Raw genomic sequence first — 23,689 nt, 5'->3', positions numbered from 1 at the left:
TTCCCCCCGCCCCCACCCCAGCACAGCCGCTGACTGCGCAGCTTGGGCGCTGTCTTTAACTTCTCTGTGCTTCAGCTCCCTGGTCCCTGAAATGAGGATAGTGAATAGTACTTAGCTCTGTGGGTCATCGAGAGGCTTAAATTAATTAATATTTCCACCGTGCTTAGAACAAACAGTTCCTGGCACATTACTGTGTGTTATCTATTACCAGTTTCATCATCAAGATTACTTTGCTATCTGCCATGAGTATCTTTACATACGAATTTAGATTTTTCCATTGGGATGCCGGTGATTCCGTGAGAAGTTGCCAGCAACAAATATCTTTAAAATTAAGAGGAGAGGGTAGTGTGTCAAAGCCCAATTTACTGTGCTTATCTGAATAGATGCAGTTTTTAATCAGAGCCAACAAACCAAGTTTTGCTCCGTAAATATGGTAGAAAACATGTGTCTGTGGAGTTAAAATTGTAGATTTTATCCTAAGTTTGAATCCCAGTTATGCCTGAGTTGGAATCCCAGAGATGTCCCTTCATTCTCTGAACTGCAGTTTTTCCTTCTGTGAAGTTGAGGTTAATAGACACCGGCACCCTTGCCCTGACATACTTAGCAGGGCACCTGTTACCTAATAGCCAGTCAGTAACTGGTAGCTCTTATTTGGTGTTTTGACTAAACTAAGGCTCCAAAGCCATCAGTGTGAGATCACAGACGCGCCCGGGCACTCACAGACGCACACAGCCAGTTCGCTCCCCCTCCGGTCACCAGCTTGCAGTTTTGTCTCCAGACTTTTTTTTTTCCCCCCAGTTCTGATTATTCTTTATGTGGCTTGGAATAGATTCAAACATCAAGCAAGAGTGCATATTACTTGCATAAACATTTTTATTTTTAAATTTTTGTGCAGGGGCACCTGGGTGGCTCAGTCAGTTAAGCGTCTGCCTTCAGCTCAGGTCCTGACCCCAGGGTCCTGGGATCGAGTCCCGTGTAGGGCTCCCTGCTCGGCAGGGAGACTGCTTCTCCCTCTGCCTCTGCCACTCCCCACTCCTGCTTGTGCTCTGTCTCACTCACCCTCTCTCTCTCTCTCTCAAATAAATAAAATCTTTATGCGCTGTCTTCTTCTTATAGTTTGAAGGTGGTGAATCATTGTCCAGCGGAAGCTTGTGTCCGAGGTCACGGCCCAGCAGTGACCTGAACAACAGCAGCCTTCAGTCCCCGGCTCACCTGAAGGTCCAGCGGAGCATCTCCGCAAACCAGAAGCAGCGGCGTTTCAGCGATCATGGTGGGGGAAAGTCCAATAAGCGAGAAGCCAGACCAGTCCTCCCCAAACTTGTGCTCACCGAGTGTTGTGCAGTCACGTCTCTATGTGCTTGTGGCATCCATTATCACAGATCTATAGTACTTACTGCACCATTAATACAATCCCCTTTTCAGGGACTGACCTAATTTTTGTAATCAAACAGTTTAATGTTAGTACCAAGTAGAGAATATGCAAATAAAGGTATTTTTAATTTAGAGTTTTTGTTCGTGAGGAGAAACTGTGTCAGTTGATTTTCAGCTAATTATGCTCTTTAATTCTGTTGTAGCTGGTCCATCCATTCCCCCCGCCGTATCATATACCAAAAGGCCTCAGGCTAACAGCGTGGAGAGTGACCAGAAAGCGGAGTGGGATAAGGACCTAGCTCGTAAACTCGGCAGCACCACGGTGGGATCAAAAAGCGAGATGACTGCGAGCCCTCTGGGGGGGCCGGAAAGGAAAAAATCTTCAACTATTCCAAGTGTGAGTCATTATCCTGGCATCTCGCAGTTTGCTGGAGTTATTTGTTGTCGGATTTTTTTTTTTTTTTTGTACAATCTTTGAAAAACTTTATCTTTTTCTAAAAACACGTTTCAAAATTTTAAAGTGAGTCATACATTTAAATAACATGCAAAAGAGGCCAAGTTTCTTTAAAATGCACATATTGCATTTTAAGAACAAAAATATAAAATATGAATTCTTAAAATAACACTTACCTCAAAGTAATATTTAAAAACCTCACTGTGAAATGGTACATTAAACTTTCCTGCCTCATTTTTCCTGTTTGTAACATTTACTTAAAACTACATTGGTGCATTTAATTTTATATTTACAAATAAGCAGCTCAATGAAGGCAGACTCCATGAATGATTAATTTATGAAGTTAGCTCCTAGTATTCACTTAAAACAGCAAATTTGTAGGGGCGCCCAGATGGTTCAGTCGGTTGAGCATCCGACTCTGGATTTCAGCTCAGGTCATGATCTCGGAGTCCTGGGATTGAGTCCCACGTTGGGGTCCCTGCTGAACGGAGAGTCTGCTTACTCTCTCTCCCTGCCTCTGCCCCTTCTCCCACTTGTGTGCATACACTCTATCTCGAAAATAATAAATAAATCTTAAAAAAAACGGCAAACTGTAGAAATTATATAATGGGAGCTAGAAGATAGATTGGAGCCTTCTCTTGTAAGACAGCAGGAAGGAATAAAAAGAAAATACAAAAGAAAAAACTAAGATATCCTAAGGATAGAAATAGAACTGGAAACATCTGGATAATAGGAGTTTAGAAGGGAAAGAGCACACAGTGAAGGGGAAGAAATACTTGAAGAAGTAATAACAAGGAAAGATGAAAAAACTTAGAAAGATTCAGAGGGCTGTGGGTAGCTCAGTCAGTTAAGCTTCAAGTCTTGGTTTCGGCTCAGGTCATTATCATAGGGTCATGAGCTTGAGCCCTGCATCAGGCTCTGTGAGAGAGATTTTTTTCTCTCTCTCTCCCTCTGCCCCGCCCACCCCTTGCTCACTCACTCTTGCAAATAAATAAATAAGTTAGACTCAGAAAGCCAGAAGAAAAACCTACTCCTGCACCCCTTAAAGTGGAACATATACACACCAAAAACAAATCTTCTAGAAGGTTTCCAGGATGAGACAGCAGATGACCTTTAACGGGAACAAAATTAAGACTGACCTCAAATTACTCAACAGTAACATGGATTCAGGGAGATACATGGAACAGTATTTTTTAAGCACTCAAAGAAAATCACATTGAACCCAGAATTTTGTATCTAGCCTAACTGTCATTTAAATGTGAAGGTATGATAAGCATACTCTTTGGCGTAAAATATATGTCCAGTCTTACTACGTAGGGACTCATTTGTTAGCACGGTATGGTTTGAGGAGCACTGCGCTCTTACAAGAAGAGAAGTGGATCTGGAGAGGTGCCTTAAAATATATGGAGTTGAAAATGATCAGATAAGTTATTCAGGTATGTATGTGGTAGCATACGCAAAAAAAAGGAAAAAATAATGAAAATTCAGGACCAGTGTTCTGGACACTATCCAGGAAGTAGGGGTGGGGTGGATGTTAAAGGAAGAGCATATGACTTGTTCACAGAAATGGGAAGAGTGCGGTAAGTTTAAAAACTCCCCAGCACTAAGCAAACAGGAGGAGTTCAGGGACTTAAGGGCAAACAATATAAGAATAAAAATAGAATCTATAACCTTTAAACTAACAGAAGAAAAAAATTTGATTGAGCCTATGGAAAGTAGGAAAAGAAAAGAAAAAAAAAACAAAAAAAAACCAGAAAGCCTAACACAACCTTAGTTGCAACTGAGTTAAACTCCCAAGCACTCACTGTTTTATGTAGTTCATTGAAACCATATCTTTTTTAAAAATATGTGATTTGATTATCGCCTCCTAGACTCTGAAATGGGTGTGCATACCCATTTTCAGAACTGGTAAAGACAACCCCCTCTACCTGCCAACTTCACAGAGTCTGAGACATCACTTAGAAAAGTAATTTTCCTAGGCAGGACATCATTTTCCTTTATCTAAACATTAGCCAGAGGACAGTTTCTGGGGCATCATTACTCCACAATGCAGAAAGAAAGAATTTGGTCCCCTGTTTGGTGCCACTTGCTATAGCAAGCTGTCCTTCATCTCAGGCTGGTCTTAGTTTCCCAGGGACGTGCTCAGCTGCCTCTTTCCACCCCTGTTTTTATGTGCTGCTCTTGTCTGAAGGTCCCCCCCATTATGAAAATGCCATTTTTGCAGATCGTTTCAAGCCCCGTCTCCTGGGTCTTCTGTGACTGAAGGCTCCAGATCTCATCAGTCTTTCTGATTGTTGGAGCACATCCCTTAGCCCTTCGTTGTACGCGGCCTTGTATCGTTCCCTGCTGCTTCCCCATGTAAACCTTATCTCCCCTTATTTATAATCTCCCGTTGTATGTGGACATGGTAGCTTCCTCAGAATCAGTAGTGCTGAGGCACTTAGAGGCTGTTCCCAGCATATTTATGAACTTAAAGAAGCATCAAAACTAAGACCTTGGTTTAAATTCCAGTTAATTATGCCACACGTAGTTATCATCTTTAAGAAATAAAAATATAAGCCAGGAGATTCTGGTAGAGAAATTTTGTTCTGAGCCACTTAGTATGAAATTCATCTTAATTTGCTGTGTTAATTTTGACAATATGAGAAACCAAAATAATATATCTTGTTTAACAGTTTAGAAGCATCTCAGGTAAAATTAATAGTTTACCCTTTCCCATCCCTTACCTTCTAGTCTCACCTTCCAATATAACTAGTGTTGTCGTTTGGGATGAATTCCTTCATAGAATCTCCTTTTTAAAGAAAACATAAATGAATAAATGTGTACATACAGGATTTGTTTTTTCATAAAAATGAGATCATACCTTGTTACATTTTAATTTTTCTCACTAATAATATTATCAGGTCCTTTTACATCAGAACACTTAGATCTCCTGTTAAGATCAGCGCCTTATTTCCTCTGTATTAATAGACATGCTATCATAATTTTTCAGCTATTTGTGGAATATTCAGAGTTTTTGGTTTTTCAGGAAGTTTGTTCTCGTACTTAGGTTATTATTGCATTTCTGTTATATACATTCTCAGAATCTGGTTTCTGGGTGACATGTTTCCCTCAGATGGCTCACCCCCCTCCTCAGGCCGTGTGGCCCGTGGTCCCCTGGAGTGTGTAAGCCTCCTCCCTCGCTCCCATCCCCTCCCCAGAGCCACGGCACTAACTTGTGCTAATGGACGCTCCTGGCTCTGTGTGTATCCTTGGAATAGGCTCATTTAAATTTTTAATAAATACTGCCAAGGTAATTTTAATGGTTGGAATAATCAGAGAGTCATTATATCTCCACAAGCTTTATCAACAGCTGGGTATTATTGATCTTTAAAAGTCTTTGCCTGAGGGGCAAAAAAACAAAAAAGTATACCCTTTTGTTTTTAATTTGCATTTCCCAGACTACGGGTGACATTGATGGCGCGGCCTGCGGAGTGTAAAATGTTTGTCATCTGACTCCTCACAGAAAAAGTTTGCTGACCCCAAAGTACAAAAGCCAAATACACAGCTTTAATCTCTTTTCTTTGAGGTAATGTCTAAAAGAAAGGAACTTGAGCATTTATAATCCAGGCTCTGTCATATTATAAAATATTAATTTAAACAAAAAACATTTTACCGGTGACTCTATTATTTGTCTATAAATGGAGTGTAATAGAAAATATATAATCCACTGTAATGGGATGATGTGGGTTTTCACGTTTTTTCCCCACGCATCACGTGGTACTCATCACAGGTGCCCCCCTTAATCCCCATCACCTGTCTAACCCATCCCCCACCCGCCTCCCGTCCAATGGCTTTTTACTTTCTGATGGAAAAGAGGGATAGAGAAGTTAGTAGATGATATAGTTCAACAGTGCATTTAATGTTTATAAAATCAGGAGCCTTTTTCAATCAATGGTAAAAGCTCTTACTTCTAAGTATGATTCTGTTGACAGTATGACTTAACAGTAGTCTCCCGTATGACTTACGGGTGATGACGACAGTGGGGGGGAGTTCTGAGGTAAGTAGTTACTAGATGTAGTCCTTGGTTGGTGAAATTTGTTGGTGATCATCTCTTCTATTGTTCTCACGCACAACATTACAGATGCTAAATGATGGGAGTGTTACTATTTGTGCGAGACCTTAGGGGTTTTTCCACAGTAATATGCAGGAAGAACAAACTTAGTACTTTTGCCTTCGAGAAATTCCCATCCAGAAATCTTGCATGTAGGAGTCGATGGTAGTAAGCTCTTGGCTAACCTAGAAACTCGGAGGCCAGATGTTGAGTTTTGAAGTTGCAAATATATTACGTTATTCCTTCATCAAAAAGACGATAAAACTTGTAAATTTGTTTTTCAATATTTATCACATATGTAAATAAGAAAAACTACAAAATTTTGCATCCTGTAAAAAATATTATCAATCCCCTTCTTTAAAAAAAAAAAAAACAAAGGGAAGGAGATACTTCTTTTTGGGAGACTTAGACTGAGAGTGCCATAATTATAATATAAAACATTTTCCTAAAAATCATAGTATAATTATATAAAATCATGTTGCTATGAAATGGGCCCAGAGAAGTCTACACAGGCCTGGTTTCTTGGGAAAATCAGAAAAATCTGTATATCCGCTTTGGGACAGTTTCCAAGCCGACAGTTCAGGGGTCTGCGAGGATCTAGTCCCCAGATCCTAAATAGAGCCTCACTGAAGGCCAGTTCTACAAGTTAATTTTATAGATGCACGTCTGTCACATGGGGTCAGCGAGACTGTGCTCTGCAACTTTTACATGATCCTAGGCCCTGTTTCCCGGGGGGATGCTCCATCTGGGTGTCGCTGGCAGCCAAGGGACAACGGAAGGGAGGTGGTGCGGGAGAACGGCGAACCCAGAGGGCACAGTCTTGAAAGAGAAACTGGTCACCCATCGCACTTTGAGAAGCAAAGTAGTGTTACTGCAAGTGACCAGAAGGAATTGACCAGGAATTTGTTCACGGTTAGGTTACTCGTATGACAGTTTAGCCAAAACAAATTATCAAAAGTAAAGTTTAAGAATTTGCCACAAGCTAGTTTCGTAATGGATCTCTCCAGAATAAACTGGCTTCTTTGCCTTCACTTAACGTAGACAGTGTCTTACCTAAAAAATGTTCTTTTTTTTTTTTTTAAAGATTTTATTTATTTATTTGACAGAGAGAGATCACAAGTAGGCAGAGAGGCCAGCAGAGAGAGAGGAAGGGAAGCAGGCTCCCTGCTGAGCAGAGAGCCCAATGTGGGACTCGATCTCAGGACCCTGAGATCATGACCTGAGCCGAAGGCAGCGGCTCAACACACTGAGCCACCCAGGCGCCCCCTAAAAAATGTTCTTAATGATCATACTCTCTTCTGCTACCACACTTTTAAAGCTTTTGTGGGGTTTGTTTTTTTTTTAAGATTTTATTTATTTATATGACAGACAGAGATCACAAGTAGATAGACAGAGAGGCAGGCGGGGGTGGGGGTAAGCAGGCTCCCCACAAAGCAGAGAGCCGGATGAGGGGCTCCATCCCAGGACACTGGGATCACGACCCAAGCCAAAGGCAGAGGCTTTAACCCACTGAGCCACCCAGGCGCCCCGCTTTTGTGTTTTTTATGTAAATGATGACAGAATTCCTTCCATCCAGGAACCTAGGCCGTTGAAAAGTTTGAAATCTGCACTTAAACAATTTTGTTTATAGGAGGCTTTTTTTCTCCTCCAAACTTAGTCGAGACATCCTAGCTCTTATGATTCAACAAATTTTAAGTTAGTTATGTGTTTCAGAGAACAGTGAAAGCCAAATTAGCCAGGAATAGGGAATTTTTTTTTTTTTTCTGTTGGAGTAAGGATTAAACAGAAGAACATGCGTCCCATTTGGAGATCATGCCCATATGGTTCAGTACTGGTAACTAGTACTGATAACTAGTCAAGACTTTGGCAGGCACAGCAGTGGAGGTTCCAGATCAGTGGTTGTGTGTGTGGTAAGGAGATGCTGTCCGTCTTCGCTTATTCTCTTTGCTCCGGAGCTGCTCACACTTGGCTTGCCTCCTGGCCTAAACGTGCAGTGAGGGAGTGTTCCGAGGCCCGGCACCCCGTTGGTGCTGGTGGCCGCAGCCCGGCACGCCTCTGACCCGGGCGACCGCGTCTCCTTAACGTTACCGTGGGCTGTGGGGGTTCCCTGAGCAGGTGAAGAGTGGCAGCCTGCAAGCTTGTGGGGGCCACCACTGTCACTGCCTCAGGTTTCCGGTCTGTGATTGTATTTCTTGTGCAGTCATCTCTTGCTCCTGGCCCCACAGAGCTGCCTGGACCACTCCCCCGCCCTTCTCCCTACCGCCAGCTTATAGGGAGGAAATAAAAATCGCTTTCTCATTGCTTCCAAAGAGCTGCTCACTGCTGCTGCAGGACGACGAGCTAAAAACCACCATGAGCTTGTCGTGCTTTGCCTGTCACTCCTGCCGTGTAACTGAGAGAGAGACAGGTGTGAGATTGGCTTGGTCACGTAAGGTCTGACAAATGAACATTCTACGACGGGTTTTTGGTTTTTTTTTTTCCAAAGTCCTTTGCCTCCTAAATTCATTTCTTTGACTTTCCACAGCTACAGTTAGAGTATTAAGATGGATTTTTTTTTCCCTTCTTAAAGAGCAATGTATATTCTGGAGGCAGCATGGCAAGAAGGAACACGTATGTCTGCGAAAGGACCACAGATCGGTACGCGGCACTGCAGAATGGAAAGGACAGCAGGTAACTGTCACTGCGCCACGTGCGGCCCGCTTCGTTGTCATCATGCATGACTGCTCTTGCTGGAACACCTGTAGCTCATGGGTCAAGAGCAAGGGACTGCGAGAGGCTACAGCTGCAGCCAGCCATTCTCGCTCCGGCGTCTCCCCTTCTGTACCAGGATGGGAACGTGCTTAGGGAAAACAGGCGGTAAATCTCTTAACCTGTGGTCTGATGGCTGCATGAAGCCTGGTAGTAAATGTTTCTGTGTGATAAAACAGATTATCCCCTCCTAACCTGATCGTCTTAATTTGTCTTATTATATACCTGCTGCTTCCTTTTTATCTTTTACTTTACTTTTTTTTTTTAGCCTTCCCTCCTTGCCCCTCCCCCTCCCGTCACGCCATTATCGTATCCAAACCATGAAGGTTTCTTTTTCCTTCCTTTAAAGAAATGTGGCCATTTTAGCTGATCATTGAGAACCATGGAAACCTCAATATGTTTTATTTTAAATAATGACAAATCATAGTATGTTTATTATTTTTAAAATTTAGCTGCTTTTCCTTGTGAGTTTTAAGGGCTCTTCATCAATATAGTACAAAAGGGCAGGGAGCCTGTTCTCATAAAATTCTGATCTTAGCTCCATCCCTCGTCATGTCAATGGATGGGACAGACTATGCTTAACATTGGCTCCCTCCCAATTAATAGACATGTGAAGCAAGTGTGATTATGAAGCGTACAGAGGTAAATGTATCTCCCTCGGACGTAAGATCCTTTAAGCTAGAAAAGGACTTGGGGACTGATTTCTGACTTCACTCCTTCTCCCTTCCCCAGTCCTGATCTGCAGCTCCTTTAACATACGCAGTTAATTGATTAGTAGTACGAGCTGAAAGTGTTCTCATGATGTTTCCAGAGACAGTATTTGTCGTAATTATGAATTCTTACTGTGTAAGGGACAACAAACCACAGCAACACATTCCGCCAAACTATGGCTCTTGGAAAGTGAAAAAGGTCTCCGATCATGAGAGTCATTTCATTGTCCTTCTCAGATTCACAGTTACAGAGCAAGCGTGTACAGGATCTTTTCCATGGAAGGTAGTGGTAAATTCACTCTGTACGTTTTTTGGCAAGAATATTGGTTTGTTAGTCACTAATAATGCCACTTCTTTTAAGTGTCTCAGTCATGAAAGGTGCAGTCAATTTAGATTTTAAAAATCTATCTCTTAAATTTAAGTAAACTGCCATTTCTCTTCTCTTTTACATTTCTATGGTCTTCTCAACTGTTTTCTGTCGAAAGCCTTACGGAGATGTCCGCCAGTAGCATATCCTCTGCAGGCTCTGCTGTGGCTCCTGCCATCCCCTCAGCACGACCCCGCCACCAGAAGTCCATGTCCACTTCTGGCCATCCTATTAAAGTCACACTGCCAACCATTAAAGACGGCTCTGAAGCTTACCGGCCCGGGTAACGTGCTGGGTGCATTGCGTATCCAAACATAGTGGCTTACAAAAATACACGATAAGCACCATCACATCGAGAGCGTTCCAGGAAGATTCAGTGTCTGTAGCAGGGGGGAAAGTTGAATTAGAACATAAACACACCACACCCTACCTGTTTTCAAAAAATGTTGCATATGATTTAAATCATTTCCTAAAGGAATTTTCTTTAAAGATTTTGTTTTAAATCCACCTATAAAGGATTGCTGCCCAATTTATCATTCAGGTAAATTGAATTTTTATGGTGTAAAAACAGAGCTACAAGAGACTGGGAATGGAGATCTCTGGGTAACCCTGGCTGCTGCCAGTTACTTTTTTTTTTTTTTAATGAAATTGGCTTTTTTTTTTCTCTATCAGGGAAACAGATGATCTCAAAGAACCCTTTTAGGTTTAAAATGATATGTCCATTTCTCCAGTATTTGTCTATGTTAGGATTTCTGAAGTTCAGAAGCATCGTTAGTTAAAGGGTTACTTACATCAGCGGGGTCACGGAGCCTCACATTGTCCCCCAGGCCTGCACTGTGAATACGAAATGGTTCCACTCCGATGCCTTTTGACGAGGAACATTCGTGTTCCACAGTCCCGAATGGTTTAAATTCTCAAGTGTTTGGATCCCTGTTTCAATAACTTCTTCATCTTTAATAACCATATTTCTGAAAAAGGCGTTTGGTTTTGAGCTGAAATGTCGTCCCTCTCCCCTCAGTGCGGTGACCCCCGGGCATCTCTAATGGGAGCAGGTGAAGCAGGGCCTAGGGAAGGTAGCCACGGCAAGTTCTTGGTAGTTCTTGGTTTTTGTTTTGTTGTTTTGTTTTGGTAGATTTAGAATGAGTGAAAGCTTTCTCAGTCACCATTCCGAATAACCTAACTTCGTTTGTCCGGACAGTGCGACGCAGAGAGCGCCCGCCGCCTCCCCCTCCGCTCACAGCATCAGCGCCAGCACCCCGGACCGCACCCGCTTCCCCCGGGGCAGCTCAAGCCGCAGCACGTTCCACGGGGAGCAGCTGCGGGAGCGCCGCAGCGCCGCCTACAACGGGCCGCCCGCCTCCCCCTCGCACGAGCCCGGAGCCTTCGCACACGCCAGGAGGGGGACATCCACGGGTATAATAAGCAAAATCACATCCAAATTCGTTCGCAGGTCAGTACCCATGTGCGGTGGTGGTTGTTTCCTCGAGGAATTGCAAAGGTGACTCGGTTTTTTCTTTCACCTTTCCTGTGATTTTCCAAAATGGTTTCATGGCATTGGACCGAAGTTTGAAGAAGAAAATCAAGGAGGACGTGATGTATTTTTCCCTAAGACAGAGAAAAAAAAATGGGCAACATAGGAATTGTTAAATTCTGTAAAAGAGAGTGGAAACATCAAAAATACGTTTAACAGATTATCTCCTACTCAAATGCCTTGATTTAAAAAAAAAAAAAGGAAATAATGAGTTTCCATTTGTCCTTCAAATAATATATTTTCAGATTACTTTTCAATCGCTCCCTAATAATGTGTAGTTTGCCCTTTTTCCCTTCCTTGTGAAACAAGCCTTTGTTTTGGAGTCATGTGGATCACTTATGGAATTTAACATCATAGAAGCTTAACACCAAAACCCAGCAAAAACAGAATGAGTCCGAGTATAGTCAACTTCTAATCAAACAGAATTGTGCTCTTCTCAAAAGTTCCCTGACGCATTGATGATGGAAGTTGCTGAACAAATGCAGGTGGATGTCCATTTGATCTATGATCAGGTCCCCCTGAAAGCCTGCAAAATCCTACACGTACAAAGCCCTGTGCTAGGTGCCAAGCAGGACACAAAGATGAGTAAGAGCACATCTGTGTGCTCCAGGCGCCTGCAGTCCTGGAAGGGGCAGACGTGTGAGCGGCTGGCGTGATAGCGAGCAGAACGCGTGCTGCAGAATGCGAGGCTAGAGGAAGGCACCACTGTCCACGGGGGTGGGGGCAGCTAAAGCCCCATACCAGAGTGGTTTGAGGAGGTAGACATTCTAGGGAGGAAATTATTATACATGCTTTAAAAAAACATTAATTAGATACTTAATGATCCAGGTTATTAGTGTTCTAGGATTTCAGAGAGCGGTTGCTGCAAAGAGAAGCAGCAGCTTTAGTCTCTCACCTTTTCTTGGAGCTATTCATGGACAGTTTACCCAGGCTGCCCAGCTGAACTTAAAACTTTAAATGCTCAAGTGCATCGATTTCTAACCGTATCAACGGTGATGTTGTACGGTGTGGGCAGCGACCACGCAGCATGACACCTGGAGAGAGAAAGAGCTGGAACGAAGCTCACCACAGAGTCAGCAGGGCGGTTAGTGCTGTCCGACCGTCTTCAAGGTCCTGGTCGGATCCGCAGTAGTCTCTGCTGGGTGGAATTTGGCTGACCACTCAAAGCCAGGATTAATTAGTCCTGCCTGAGGCAGGATTAATTTTGAAGTGAAGGAGAATGGTTTTGAGTCAAGAAGCTCAATTATTAATTGTACATTAAGCAACGTGTAACATATTTCTCTTTACTTTGCAATGAAAGCATAGATTCTAGAGGAAGCATAGCAAAGAGCCCTGGAGAAGAGGTTAGGACAGCGTGTCGGAGCAAGAACGTGGCAGGGAGAAAGTCTGTTGGGAGCCAGGGATGGAGATGGCCGTCGAGCCACGTGACAGACCTGGGAAGCCCTGCCGCCTGCCGGTGCCGTTGCCCCAGCCGCGAGGGAGACGGAGGGAGCCGCTTCCCAGGAGCACTTACCACACAGCATGGCGCCCTGCAAACGTTTTGCTCACTTGGCCCTTGGTCTTCCTCCCACCTCTCCAACTATCCGTCTCCAGCCATTTTGCTGGTTCTTTGCAGGTTCCCTTGCCTTTCCCTTCACCTCGGAGTACCGGACTGCCCCAGGGCGTGGGCTCTGCACATGCTCTCTTCTCTGGCCTGGCCGTCCTCGCTCTCTTGTGGATCTCATTCAGGCCGATGACCTTACATTCGTCTTACGTGAACAGCTCCCAAACCCGTGTCTTTAGCCCAGATCGCACCTCTGAACTGGAGACTCCCGTAGCCGGTTGTCTATGCAGCCTCTCCACGTGGCTGCCGTAGACTCCCAGACAGGCTGTGTCCAAAACCCAGCTCCCCCCGCCCCCCAACACCGGTCTTCCCTCTTTCTTCACCACATGAGGTAGTGGTGACACCTCCCTTCTAGTTCTCAGACCACGTGCCAGGCTGCCGGCCGGTGGTGTTGGCTCTGCCTTCCCAGCATCTCCCAGACGTAGCTTCTTCTGTCACTCCTACCGCAGCCTCTGTCACCGAACCCACTGCTCGTCTTCTGCCTGCTAACAGCCTCCTCACTTCTGCCCTTGTCCTCGTCTGTGCTCAGCAGAGCCTGTCCGCACTTGAAAGCCCGCAGCTTGCTTTTATCCCACTCCGAACACAGTTCGAAGCCCGCACGGTGGCCCTGGAGGCCACTGTGGTCTGGCCATTTCTGCTCTGACCTCATCTTCTCCCCACGCTGAGTGTCCCGCACACACCGGGGCTCCCCGTGCAAGGTTTTGTGTTTGCGGTTCCTTCTCCCTGGAAGCCTCTCCTCCCGCCCTCCCCCTCCCCCCATCCCCTCACCTGCCCAGCTGCCTGCTTCTGCACGCATCTGGGTCTTTGCTGGAGTGTCCCTTCCCCAGCGAGCCCTTCCTCCATTCCCTCTTTACAATCACTGCCTCTTCGAGCAGCGGCCCTCTGCCTGCTTTGTTTTTCTTCGTAGCATCTAACACTACCTGAAACCATTGCGCGTGCACACACACACACACACACCACTTTACCTGTTTGTTCTCCGTTGAATCTGCTGCTGCGTGTTGAGGGCCTGCAGCGACACGTGACGTGACATTCACTCATGTATGGAATGAGTGGTTGAATAGTGTGGGAGACCAATCTTAAAAGTAAACAGATAAGGTCATAGTAAGTCCCGGTAAGTGCTCTGAAGGAAGCAGGCCCTGAAATAGAAAGTCCTCTGAGGGTTCAGGGTGGCCGAGCTGGCCTCTGAGGGGAGCCAACAGGAACATTTCCAAAGTTCCACGATGCCTTTGTTAACTTCTGAACAGTGTCGTTTCATTAGAGCCTTTTGAGGGGCAGCTCGGGGAGAAGAGGGCAGGGTAGAAGTTGTTTGCTATCCTTTGTTGGCAGTTTGGTAGGATTTTTTTTGTCTTTTAATTTTTGACATATTTTTAATTAATTCAGGGTTTGGTTAGAGAAAAGAAAAAATTCCCAGTTCTCCTCGGAGGTCACTTGTCACCCCGTGAACAGCATTGGCTTTACGAGTGCGTGTGTGCTCACTGCCGGGCACGGTCTTCCCTCGTGTCGCCTGCGCAGCTGCAGAGGGTGTGTGGGCCGCACGCACGGCCCAGTGCAGGAGCACACGTGGGGCGCTGGTTTCTGTACCAGGAGCGAACTGCGGCAAACCGAAGTGCGGTGGATCTAACTGTGTGCTCAGTATATTGACCTTTCCGGGAGGTTGGAGGCCTGGAGGGAACCGGGAAATTTCCCGATGTTCAGGAGCTATTCTAGCCTTATTATTTATGATTCTTACCCCAGTTCCCAGATTGTCCGTCCTTCCCACTTGTCTCTTCTTAAGACCATCCTGAGTTCAAGCCCTGCCTTTCTGTCTGTTCCCTTTGCCTTCCTCACTTCCCCGTGACCCACACTGGCACCCTGAGTGACCAGCGGCCCCCTGGTGATGTCACGGTGTTGTCTGGCTACAAGCTGCCCCCACCCCCACCAGACCTCATCTGATGGGGTGATGTCAACAGCGACAGCCCCGACACCTCGCCAGCTTTAGCACCGACTGAGTTGATGTGCCACTAGATGCTTAAAAAGAGGAAAAGATAGGATGATATAGGGAAAAACGTAAGAAAATTTGGGTTGTTAAACTTTAGGAAGGGAAGGGTAAACAGTAATTTGGAGTTAATCATTTGTGTACTCGAAAACCACTGTTACAAAGAGGAAGCCCGTTAGTATTAAGTTCTCCTTGGCCAGTAAAAAGGCTGTATGCCGAGATGCCATGTGAGAGAGTTGTTTTCTGGTCTTAGGAAAGAACTTTCCAATTAGGAAAGTGACTTACACTAGAGTGCTCTATCAGGGAGGGTGTAGAAATACTATTTCAAAAGCCTAAAAAAAAAAAAAAAACCTTTTAAATAGCATTGAGAACCGTTTGTTTGGATAGTTCCATTGAACTACTATACAAACTGGAGATTGTAGCAAACCGTATGATTTTTTTAAAAGATTTTATTTATTTGACAGATCATAAGTAGGCAGGCGGGGCGGCGTGGGGGGTGGGGAAGCAGGCTCCCCGCTGAGCAAGGAGTCTGATGCAGGGCTCCATCCCAGGACCCTGAGATCATGACCTGAGCCAAAGGCAGAGGCTTTAACCCACTGAGCCATCAAGGCGCCCCAACCTTAATGATTTTTTAACCACAGCGCTCTCTTACTAGGGAATAACCAAATTAGGTCAGTTGAGTATATATTGCTGTGTATAAGATAGTTGGCCACTTTTGTCTGTGTTTTCTAAGTGTTCAGTGTCGGGAAGCCCTGCCGCCCTGCATGTGCTCCGACAGCCCGCGGGCCCTGTCTCTCCCCAGCTGCCTCCCTCCAGGTGGCTGGACTAGGTGAAGCCACTGCCACGCAGCAGACGCTCTTCAGGTCGGTGTTTCTGTCGGCTTCCAGGACGGCAGGAATGAGGGGATGGGAAGACATGATGAGTCTGTGGCTGTTTCAACAGTGAGAACAGGAGACGTAGAGCCTCATTCCTAGTGCTTCAAGTTCGGCAGCTGCGGAATAGGTGTCTCCTAACAGCGACTTAGCCGGCGAAATAGAAATAGGACACAAGCCCGGGGAGACGCACGCCCCTTTCTGTTAGAGCAGCGGCCTCACTGCCCTTGTTTCCCGCCGATGAGCTGCCCTTCAGGACATCCATACGGCTGCACGTGCCCGATGACATGCATTTCCAGCTCTTGTTCTTTTATTTTTTTAAAGACACGTCCATGTGCTATCATAAAGATAGGTTTGTGTAGTTAACACTGAATTATTACACTTGCCAATGAAAATGCCAGTTACAAATCCCCATTTGAGTGTAAGAATATGTCTTGTTTGTCCTTTTTGATTCAGAGAGGAAAATGGGTTTTGCACAACATGTGTGTCAAGAAAGGCCTGGTGTTAAAGACCCTGAGATGCATAAGGCATTCGTCTCCCATCCAAGTACTAACCAGGCCCGACCCTGCTTAGCTTCCAAGATCAGACGAGATCGGGCGCGTTCAGGGTGGTATGGCCGTAGACTGCATAAGGCATTCGTATCTCTAACCTCCAGCTCAAGCCATAGAGCTCAGTGTGTGGGTATGATTCGCTCATTGGGGGATGAGGAAAGTGGCCCTGATTTTATTCCCACTGCAGTCACTTTACAGAAATAACATGAATGTTCCTGGAACAGTGAAAACATTAAGAAAACATTAACTTCTGGGTTTGAGCTGGTTCTTTCTTCCCAGCGATTTAATAGTATTTTGCTCTCCCGTGCCATCTCTTAATGCATCTAAACTGGTGTTTAACTTGATGCTCCTCTGTCAAGATTTAATTACTTGAAAATGACAAAGTAGTTAAAATTTTAGTAGACTTCAAAAATATAAATGACATTCAACAGAAGGACGATTAGTAGAGTTTTCCTGGTTTTATTTCACAGGTCGATATCCAGGTAAGATGAATGTTTCTGCCTAATTGATCTCATGTTTTTAGACTCACCTGCTTGGATAGGCTGTCGGTTTGCTGTAACGTTTGATCGTGTGCATGAATCACTAGTGTAACATGTGAAGTTAAGTTCATTGCTGATTTGAACTTGGTTCTTATTTGTAGAAACACAGATATGTTGAACTTTATTTTTAACAGCAAGGTTAACTTACGTATTTTCTAAATTGAGCGACTACTAGAATTACATTTATAACAAATACAAAGTTGGATCTCGCTGCTGAAAATTATTAAATAGTTTTAACTATAAATTGAACTAAACTCAACCCAAAGAGAAATTCTGACTTTAAAATTGTGACTGGGAATTGGAAGATCCTCTTAAAAACAGAAACAAAAGCAAAAATCCTAAACCATCAATCTAGCATCTCCTCTGACAAGACCCAGTAGACGCTCAATAAAATGGCAGCTGCGCTGCTTCCAGCGCAAACGTTCAGAGCCGTGTGAGGCTGACAAGTAACGGAAAAGTGTGCTGAAGTTTGCTTAACACGTTAACTTTAACATCATTTTAGATGTGGGTTTTCTTGGTCTATTTTTCACTCTTATCATTAAATCTCAACCTCCACTTTGTTTTGAGGGATCCCAGTGAAGGCGAAGCCAGTGGCCGCACAGACACCTCAAGGTGAGGAGCCACTACCAATACTTCGCTGCTAGGCCCCCGTCTATGCAGACGTGCTTTCGAAAGACGTGCAGGACCTAATAAATCTTAAGAGCTAATAACTAGAGAGTATGTGCATTTTACGCTTTTATATCGGGATGGGTTTGCTTAATGTTGCCTAGCGTTTAACGAAGTGTGAGTTAGTTCACTTGAAGTTTGCGTTTTCTCAGCATTGTTTTGACTTGTATGCTCTGTAGAGAAGTAGCCTTCCTGTCCTATAAAATGTGTCCTAGCAGAAGAATTAATGGATTAAAATGTACTGATCCTTTTCTCACTAAAATGATGTAACTGGAATTAGATAACACAGAACACGGAACACAAATTATGTAGGAAGGTTTGAGATTAGGAACATTTTAGGTGAGTGTGCAGTGGTGGACCACATTTGCAGACGCTCACCCTGCCTCCCTCGATGGTTTTTGGCATCCGGCGGTGGCTGTGTGTTCCCTCTGACGGGGGGGTCTCCAGCGCAAGCCCAGTCGGAATCAGGTGGGGGGCACCGCCCCCAGGGTTTGAGGCTGGGTTGGGGGTCGCTGCGTGAGAGGCTGGTGCTGCGGGTCCGGGACCCACGCCAAGGGCGTGTTAGTACTTGTGTTCATATTGATAAACGGGAAGTTGAAGAAAGGAAGGCATTAGATTATTTGGTATGTATGCCAGCTTGAAAGGACCCATACAGATCACAGAACCTGGATGAGCACCTCCACAGTAGGACAGATGCCCCAGCTTCATTCAAGAACGAGTTTTGACCGGCCGAGCACAACCCCCAGTTTAATTGCTACCTCTTAAAATTAATTAAAATATAAAATATAATGAACTTTGGGAAGACTTTACCAAGCATTCCTAGGTGATTTATTTATTTATTTGGCAAACTGCTATATTTGGTCACAGTAGTTGAAATGTCTCTCTGTTGAGTTAGGTGCCCGAGTCACCATGGTCGGCAGCCGAGGAAGGGGAGGCAGGATGAATAGTTGTGACTTTCCTTCTGCCTGTGAAATGAACATGAAGGACGTTTGGGGTAGCCTCGCCCCTCCCCGAGTCGTGGCTTCAGAGACTCTTGTGTCTCATCCCGCCTTTCCACGAAATTTCCCTCTGAGACACGTGATAGTACAGTCAGTGCCACAGGTGGCCGCGGGTCGCTGCGGCTTACCTGTCTCTACTCTGTCCTTTTCACGGGGCTGCGGTCCCTTTCTTTCATTATTACTGGGGTTAGTTTTCTTTTTTTTTTTCCTTTTCTTTTTGCTTTTCAACAACCTTAGTGAGTGCCTACTGCCTGCAAGTAGCCGGTCATTCAGTTCTCACAAGAGCCCGGTGAAAAGTATCCATTCTACAATTGAGGGAACTGCAAGGAGCAGGAGGTCCTGTCCTGTCAGGGACGTGGCGGGGCACACTGGTGAAAAGCCGGGGCTCTCGAGCCAGACCCTGGGGGTTTGAGCTGTGCCCCACCACTTGCCTAGCTGTGTGACCTTGGGCAGTTGCTCTAACTCTGGAGTCGTTAGAGTAAGTGAGTAAATAATGCGTGTTAGGCACTTGAAACAGTTCCTGGCACCTAGTAAGTGCCCAGTACATGTTCGCTGTCGTCAGTAGCCTTACCATTTTCAGGAGCCTTCTACAGTTCCCACTCCCAGTGAAAACACCTTTGAGATGCATGTAGAAAAATGACCTTGGTGGAATGGAAGAAAAACTGCTTCCTGGTCTTTGTTTTTTCAGCTCATTAGCTCTATGACCTCAGAAAAGTACTGTGAGTTTCCAAGCCACCGGTTCTGTTTTTAAAACGAAGGTTCAATCACGTGTTCTCCTGGGTCCCTTCCAGCCCTGGCATGCCGATTCCATAACCGGAGCTGTGCATGTGGTTCTGAAAAATGACTCTCAGGAGATCTGCAGGCCCGGGGAGGCCTGCGATGCAGTGGCTTCGTGTGGCTTCGTGTCCGTGAGCCGAGAGAGAATGAGAGAAGATAGTGAAACAAACACTGTCCGTGTTTGTCTAATAGTCTTGAGAAGTTCCTTTTCTCTACTTCTTCCTTTCCTGATTTTCTCAAACTTGCATCGTTTGCAGAGATTTGGACTAAGGTACACAGGAATAAGGAAGAAAACGTGTATAGCAGTGTACACATAGAAATGCACGTACATGACTACATGTGCGAGTATACCCTAACTTTGACATATGCATGAACACAAAATGTTCATATCGTAGGTTATAGGCTCCTTTCAAAGGTTATCATTTTTTCTTTAAATCACATATAAATGAGCTAAATTAACAAGTTAAAATTGCAACATCTGTATTTGGAAAATTGCTCCGCAAACTTAATTTCAGGGTCTTCTGAATCATAAATAATCTCTTTTACCCTTCTGGGATGATTTGAAATAGGTTTTCTGGTTCTGTATTATTTACCGGAGCCCTACAGTAAGGACAGTTCAGTCAGGTTGATTCCCTTAACAAACGTGTCCGTCGGCTCCCGTGTGCCCAGCGCAGCCCTAGAGGCCCGAGAGAGACCAGGGAGCAAGACAGAGGAGACTCTGGGCTCTCCCAGAAGTCCCAGCCCGGCGGCAGAGTCGGACGGGAAACAATGACCGTCCTAGCTAAATCAATCACATGGTGTATTAGGGGAGAATTCAGTAGATGAGAATGTAGCAAGGGCCATAGAGGAAACACTAGAGCAGGGCCGGGGCGGCGGGTGGCCGAGCCGGGATGGAGCTGGGGGTGCCCCAGGCTGGTCAAGGTTTACGCAGGCAGAAGGTGAGCAGAGCTGGGAGGAGGGAGGGAGTCGCGAGTCGAGGGCTTGGAGGCGGGAGTGGGGGTGTGGGCCACGTGGAGCGTCGCAGAGGCCGCCAAGGGTGTCTTCAGCAAAACGCTGAAAGCCCAGGGGGCCTGACGTCTCCGGTTCCCCGCGCGGTGCCAACGGCCGCCTTCACCCCCTCGCGGCGCGGGGGGAACAGTCCCTCGGTCGCCATTACTGCTAGCTTTGTCCCCAGGCCTTTTCCTACCCGAAAAAGGTAGAGAAAAGGGGGAATCTGTGTTTTAAAAAATACGTATTTGTAAAGAGAACGTTAGCGGTTTCTGTTCGTGTAAAGGTGCAGGAGATGGCGAGTCTGCTCTAGCAGGTTCATCAGAGAAGTTACGGAAGGAGCTGACACAGCGTTAAGCTCTTCACCTGCAGCTGTAAACTCCTTTGCCACAAACAAGGCGAGGCAGATGGCGTCCCGGGGTCTGTTTTGGGGACAGCGAGATGACGCAGACATTTGTATCTACCTGAAGGCAGTCGGTGAATCGGGTAGTTTAGACTCTGAGCCATGACCGCTGAGGTTTCGTGTGTGCTTTGATTTCTCTGCTGAACGCGGTTTTTGTTTCCGTTCTCTCCCTCTGCCCTCTCCTTCTAGAAGTACGTCAGGGGAACCAAAAGAAAGAGACAAGGAAGAGGGTAAAGATTCTAAGCCACGTTCTTTGCGTTTCACGTGGAGTATGAAGACCACTAGTTCAATGGACCCCAATGACATGATGAGAGAAATCCGGAAAGTGTTAGATGCAAATAACTGTGATTATGAACAAAAAGAGAGGTTTTTGCTTTTCTGCGTCCACGGAGATGCTAGACAGGACAGCCTCGTGCAGTGGGAGATGGAGGTCTGCAAGTTGCCGCGCCTGTCACTGAACGGGGTCCGCTTCAAGCGAATATCGGGGACATCTATTGCCTTTAAGAACATCGCATCTAAAATAGCAAATGAGCTTAAGCTGTAAAGAAACTCAAATTTACAGGATCAGGGAAGATACATTCACGTATGAGGTACAGTTTTGAATGTATTGGTAATGCCTAACGCGATTGGCCTGTGAGTCTCCCACGCTCCCCCACCATGTAGAAATGGCCCTTCATGCAATAAGGACGTACATAGTTAGGGACCGGACGGCTAGAGTCCGCGTGAAGTATACTAAATATCTGTAGCTAAAAAAGTAGGTTCACATGTACAGGTAAGTATATTGTGTATTTCTGTTCATTTTTCTGTTCATAGAGTTGTATAATAAAACAGATGATTGCTTAAAGAACTTGTATAGTTGTCTAGATTTCTGCACATAAGTGTATGACGCTTTCAGTTGGAGATGTTCTTCCCTGTTATTTACATTCTGGTGGGTTTTTTAAATTCTTACCTCCATCATGCAATTTTGAAAATTGTGTCCAGAATTAAAAGTGCACAGAAATAGTCTTTAAAATTGTAGCATGGACTTTTAAAAATTATTTTTAAATCCTATTTAAATTTAAACCAGAAGCTGATAAATAGAGATCAGCTTTACTATACACAGAATTATTCCTGCTTATCTTTGCCCTCCTCCTTGTTCTCAGACAAGGTGTAGTTGAGAAAATACAAAATGTTTACAGTGTTGGCACTTAGCGTTTTTAAAATAAACTACATGGAAATAATCATTGCTTTGCCTTGAGCTATCTAAGAAGTGCTGGGGAAAAAGTTAAACCTGTATCAAATTTCTTTGAAACTTCAAAGTGTTTTCTGGCCCACTGCTAAATGTAGCAGCAAATTAAAAAGAATCAGTACTCCATCTGGCTATTATAAATGTGAACTTTCACTTAGGTTTGCTGCCTCCTGAATACCGCAATGTCATTGCGGAAATAGAGTAATATCAGGACCGTCTCATAGCACAAACTCATCCTACAGTGTTGATCAATGCGTTAGTTAAAAAAATAATGCCACCTCAGGAACTAACTGGCATTGGGAACATTTACCTTTTCTCCTCCGAGCCTCTTCATCCACCCCCGACACAGTAATATCTGTAAGTACTTAGGAGACTTTGGAGCAAAACCTACTATTTATAACAGTGTATTATTGATTTATGCTTACGTGGTTGTTGAGTTTGTTCCCAGGTAACCTGTTTGTTTTTACTATTTTGCCAGATTTCTTGTATTTATTCCACATCGTTATGCCTATACTGTGCAGCTTTGTAATTGGGCATTTGCCTCCTTTTCTTTCATAATTAGTGATATATGTGATGTAAAACCACTAGGAAAGGTACCTTTTCATACTTGTTATTTTTTACGGATTTAGCCTTGGAGGTTGACTGTGCAATGTTATTTAATGTTGTAATTACTGTAATATCAACATATGGGCCCCATCTGCACACACCTGAGAAATGGAAAAGTGTATTCAAATTTTATCAGTTCAAAGGAGAATAAAGCTGTGATAAATACTGTAATTCTAACCTACATCAGAAAGCTCCATGTGTAGGTGACGTGCCATTCCGTAATGGCATCCGGACTAGGGTGAATTTTATATTCTGTACTGTACTGTGATGTAGCTTTCTTCTGTAACAGTTCTGTTCTAAAATGAAGTGTATTTTTGCCTTAGCAAAGGATGGTGTTTGGAAAAAAAAAAAACAACAACAACCCTGTGTAGCCCCCTTTTTAACCTAGTGTTCATTCAGAAAAATTGATGCAAATCTTTATTCACTTTCACTGGTGCACACTGAAATTTTACTTGAACAGTTCTCATAATAAAGCACTTGTCTTCTGCCCTTTATCAGAATGTGAATTACCTGTTTCCTGGCACAAAAATATTCTGTATGGGGAGTTTATCTCATGTGTTCTAAATTTAGTTGGCAGGAGGTGGAACTATGTAGGTTTTCAAAATGTCATTATGACAAGAAAAATTGACTCTTTTTATAGGAATTCCTAGCATCAAAATACTTTAAAAAAAAAAAAGCCATCATAGAAACTGATGGGGGTGCGGTTGGAGGGCAGGGGTTGGTTTCCTTTTTTTGTTACATTTTCTCACTCTGGTTAACTCTTATATGTTTGTGGCAAGGAACTTCAGTATTTTTTATGAACTAAAAATGAAATCTTGATATTCATTTCAGATTTTCCCGTTTTATATGACAACATAACTATTTTTTTGAAGAGTTAGAGGAATTTTACAATATATTTACATAAATAAATACCACTTATATTCACTGGCTATGTGATATCAGGGTTTCCTTGGTTTCTGTTTAAATATTATTTGACTTAACATCCCTAATATTAGATTAATTATTTTGTAGAGACCAGGTTATAATATTGAATTTGATAAATAAAAATTTGACAAATAATAACATGAAATAATACTCAAGAATCTTGACCCAGTAATATTGTCTAAGGTAGGATTTGATTTAAAACCTGATGGGTGTCTGGTGACTCAGTCGTTAAGCATCTGTCTTCGGCTGAGATCATGATCCCAGAGTCCTGGGATCAAGCCCCACA

The 23,689-nt window shown here is 44.3% G+C and overlaps 1 protein-coding gene across 4 annotated transcripts in view; it reads left to right on the top strand.

Annotated features, from left to right (window-relative positions):
- The window catches only part of MARK1 (microtubule affinity regulating kinase 1), a 114,257-nt gene extending 91,284 nt beyond the window's left edge, over positions 1–22,973 (top strand). For 2 of the 4 annotated variants that reach the window (XM_044266804.1, XM_044266805.1), the window contains exons 12-18: positions 1,117–1,270; positions 1,575–1,768; positions 8,488–8,588; positions 9,862–10,026; positions 10,942–11,193; positions 17,382–17,426; positions 20,835–22,973. In XM_044266804.1, coding sequence (XP_044122739.1) covers positions 1,117–1,270; positions 1,575–1,768; positions 8,488–8,588; positions 9,862–10,026; positions 10,942–11,193; positions 17,382–17,426; positions 20,835–21,189 — 1,266 coding nt within the window. In that variant the 3' untranslated portion in view covers positions 21,190–22,973. The remainder of the gene's footprint in view (positions 1–1,116; positions 1,271–1,574; positions 1,769–8,487; positions 8,589–9,861; positions 10,027–10,941; positions 11,194–17,381; positions 17,427–20,834) is intronic. The other 2 variants (XM_044266807.1, XM_044266806.1) reach the window with 2 other exon arrangements.
- Positions 22,974–23,689: the final 716 nt, after the last annotated feature.

This window comes from Neovison vison, chromosome 10 (genome assembly GCF_020171115.1).
Source record: "Neovison vison isolate M4711 chromosome 10, ASM_NN_V1, whole genome shotgun sequence".
Classification (NCBI taxonomy): Eukaryota; Metazoa; Chordata; class Mammalia; order Carnivora; family Mustelidae; genus Neogale; species Neogale vison.
The sequence above is the reverse complement of the archived record's forward strand: the minus strand, read 5'-3'. Positions and strand labels throughout refer to the sequence as shown.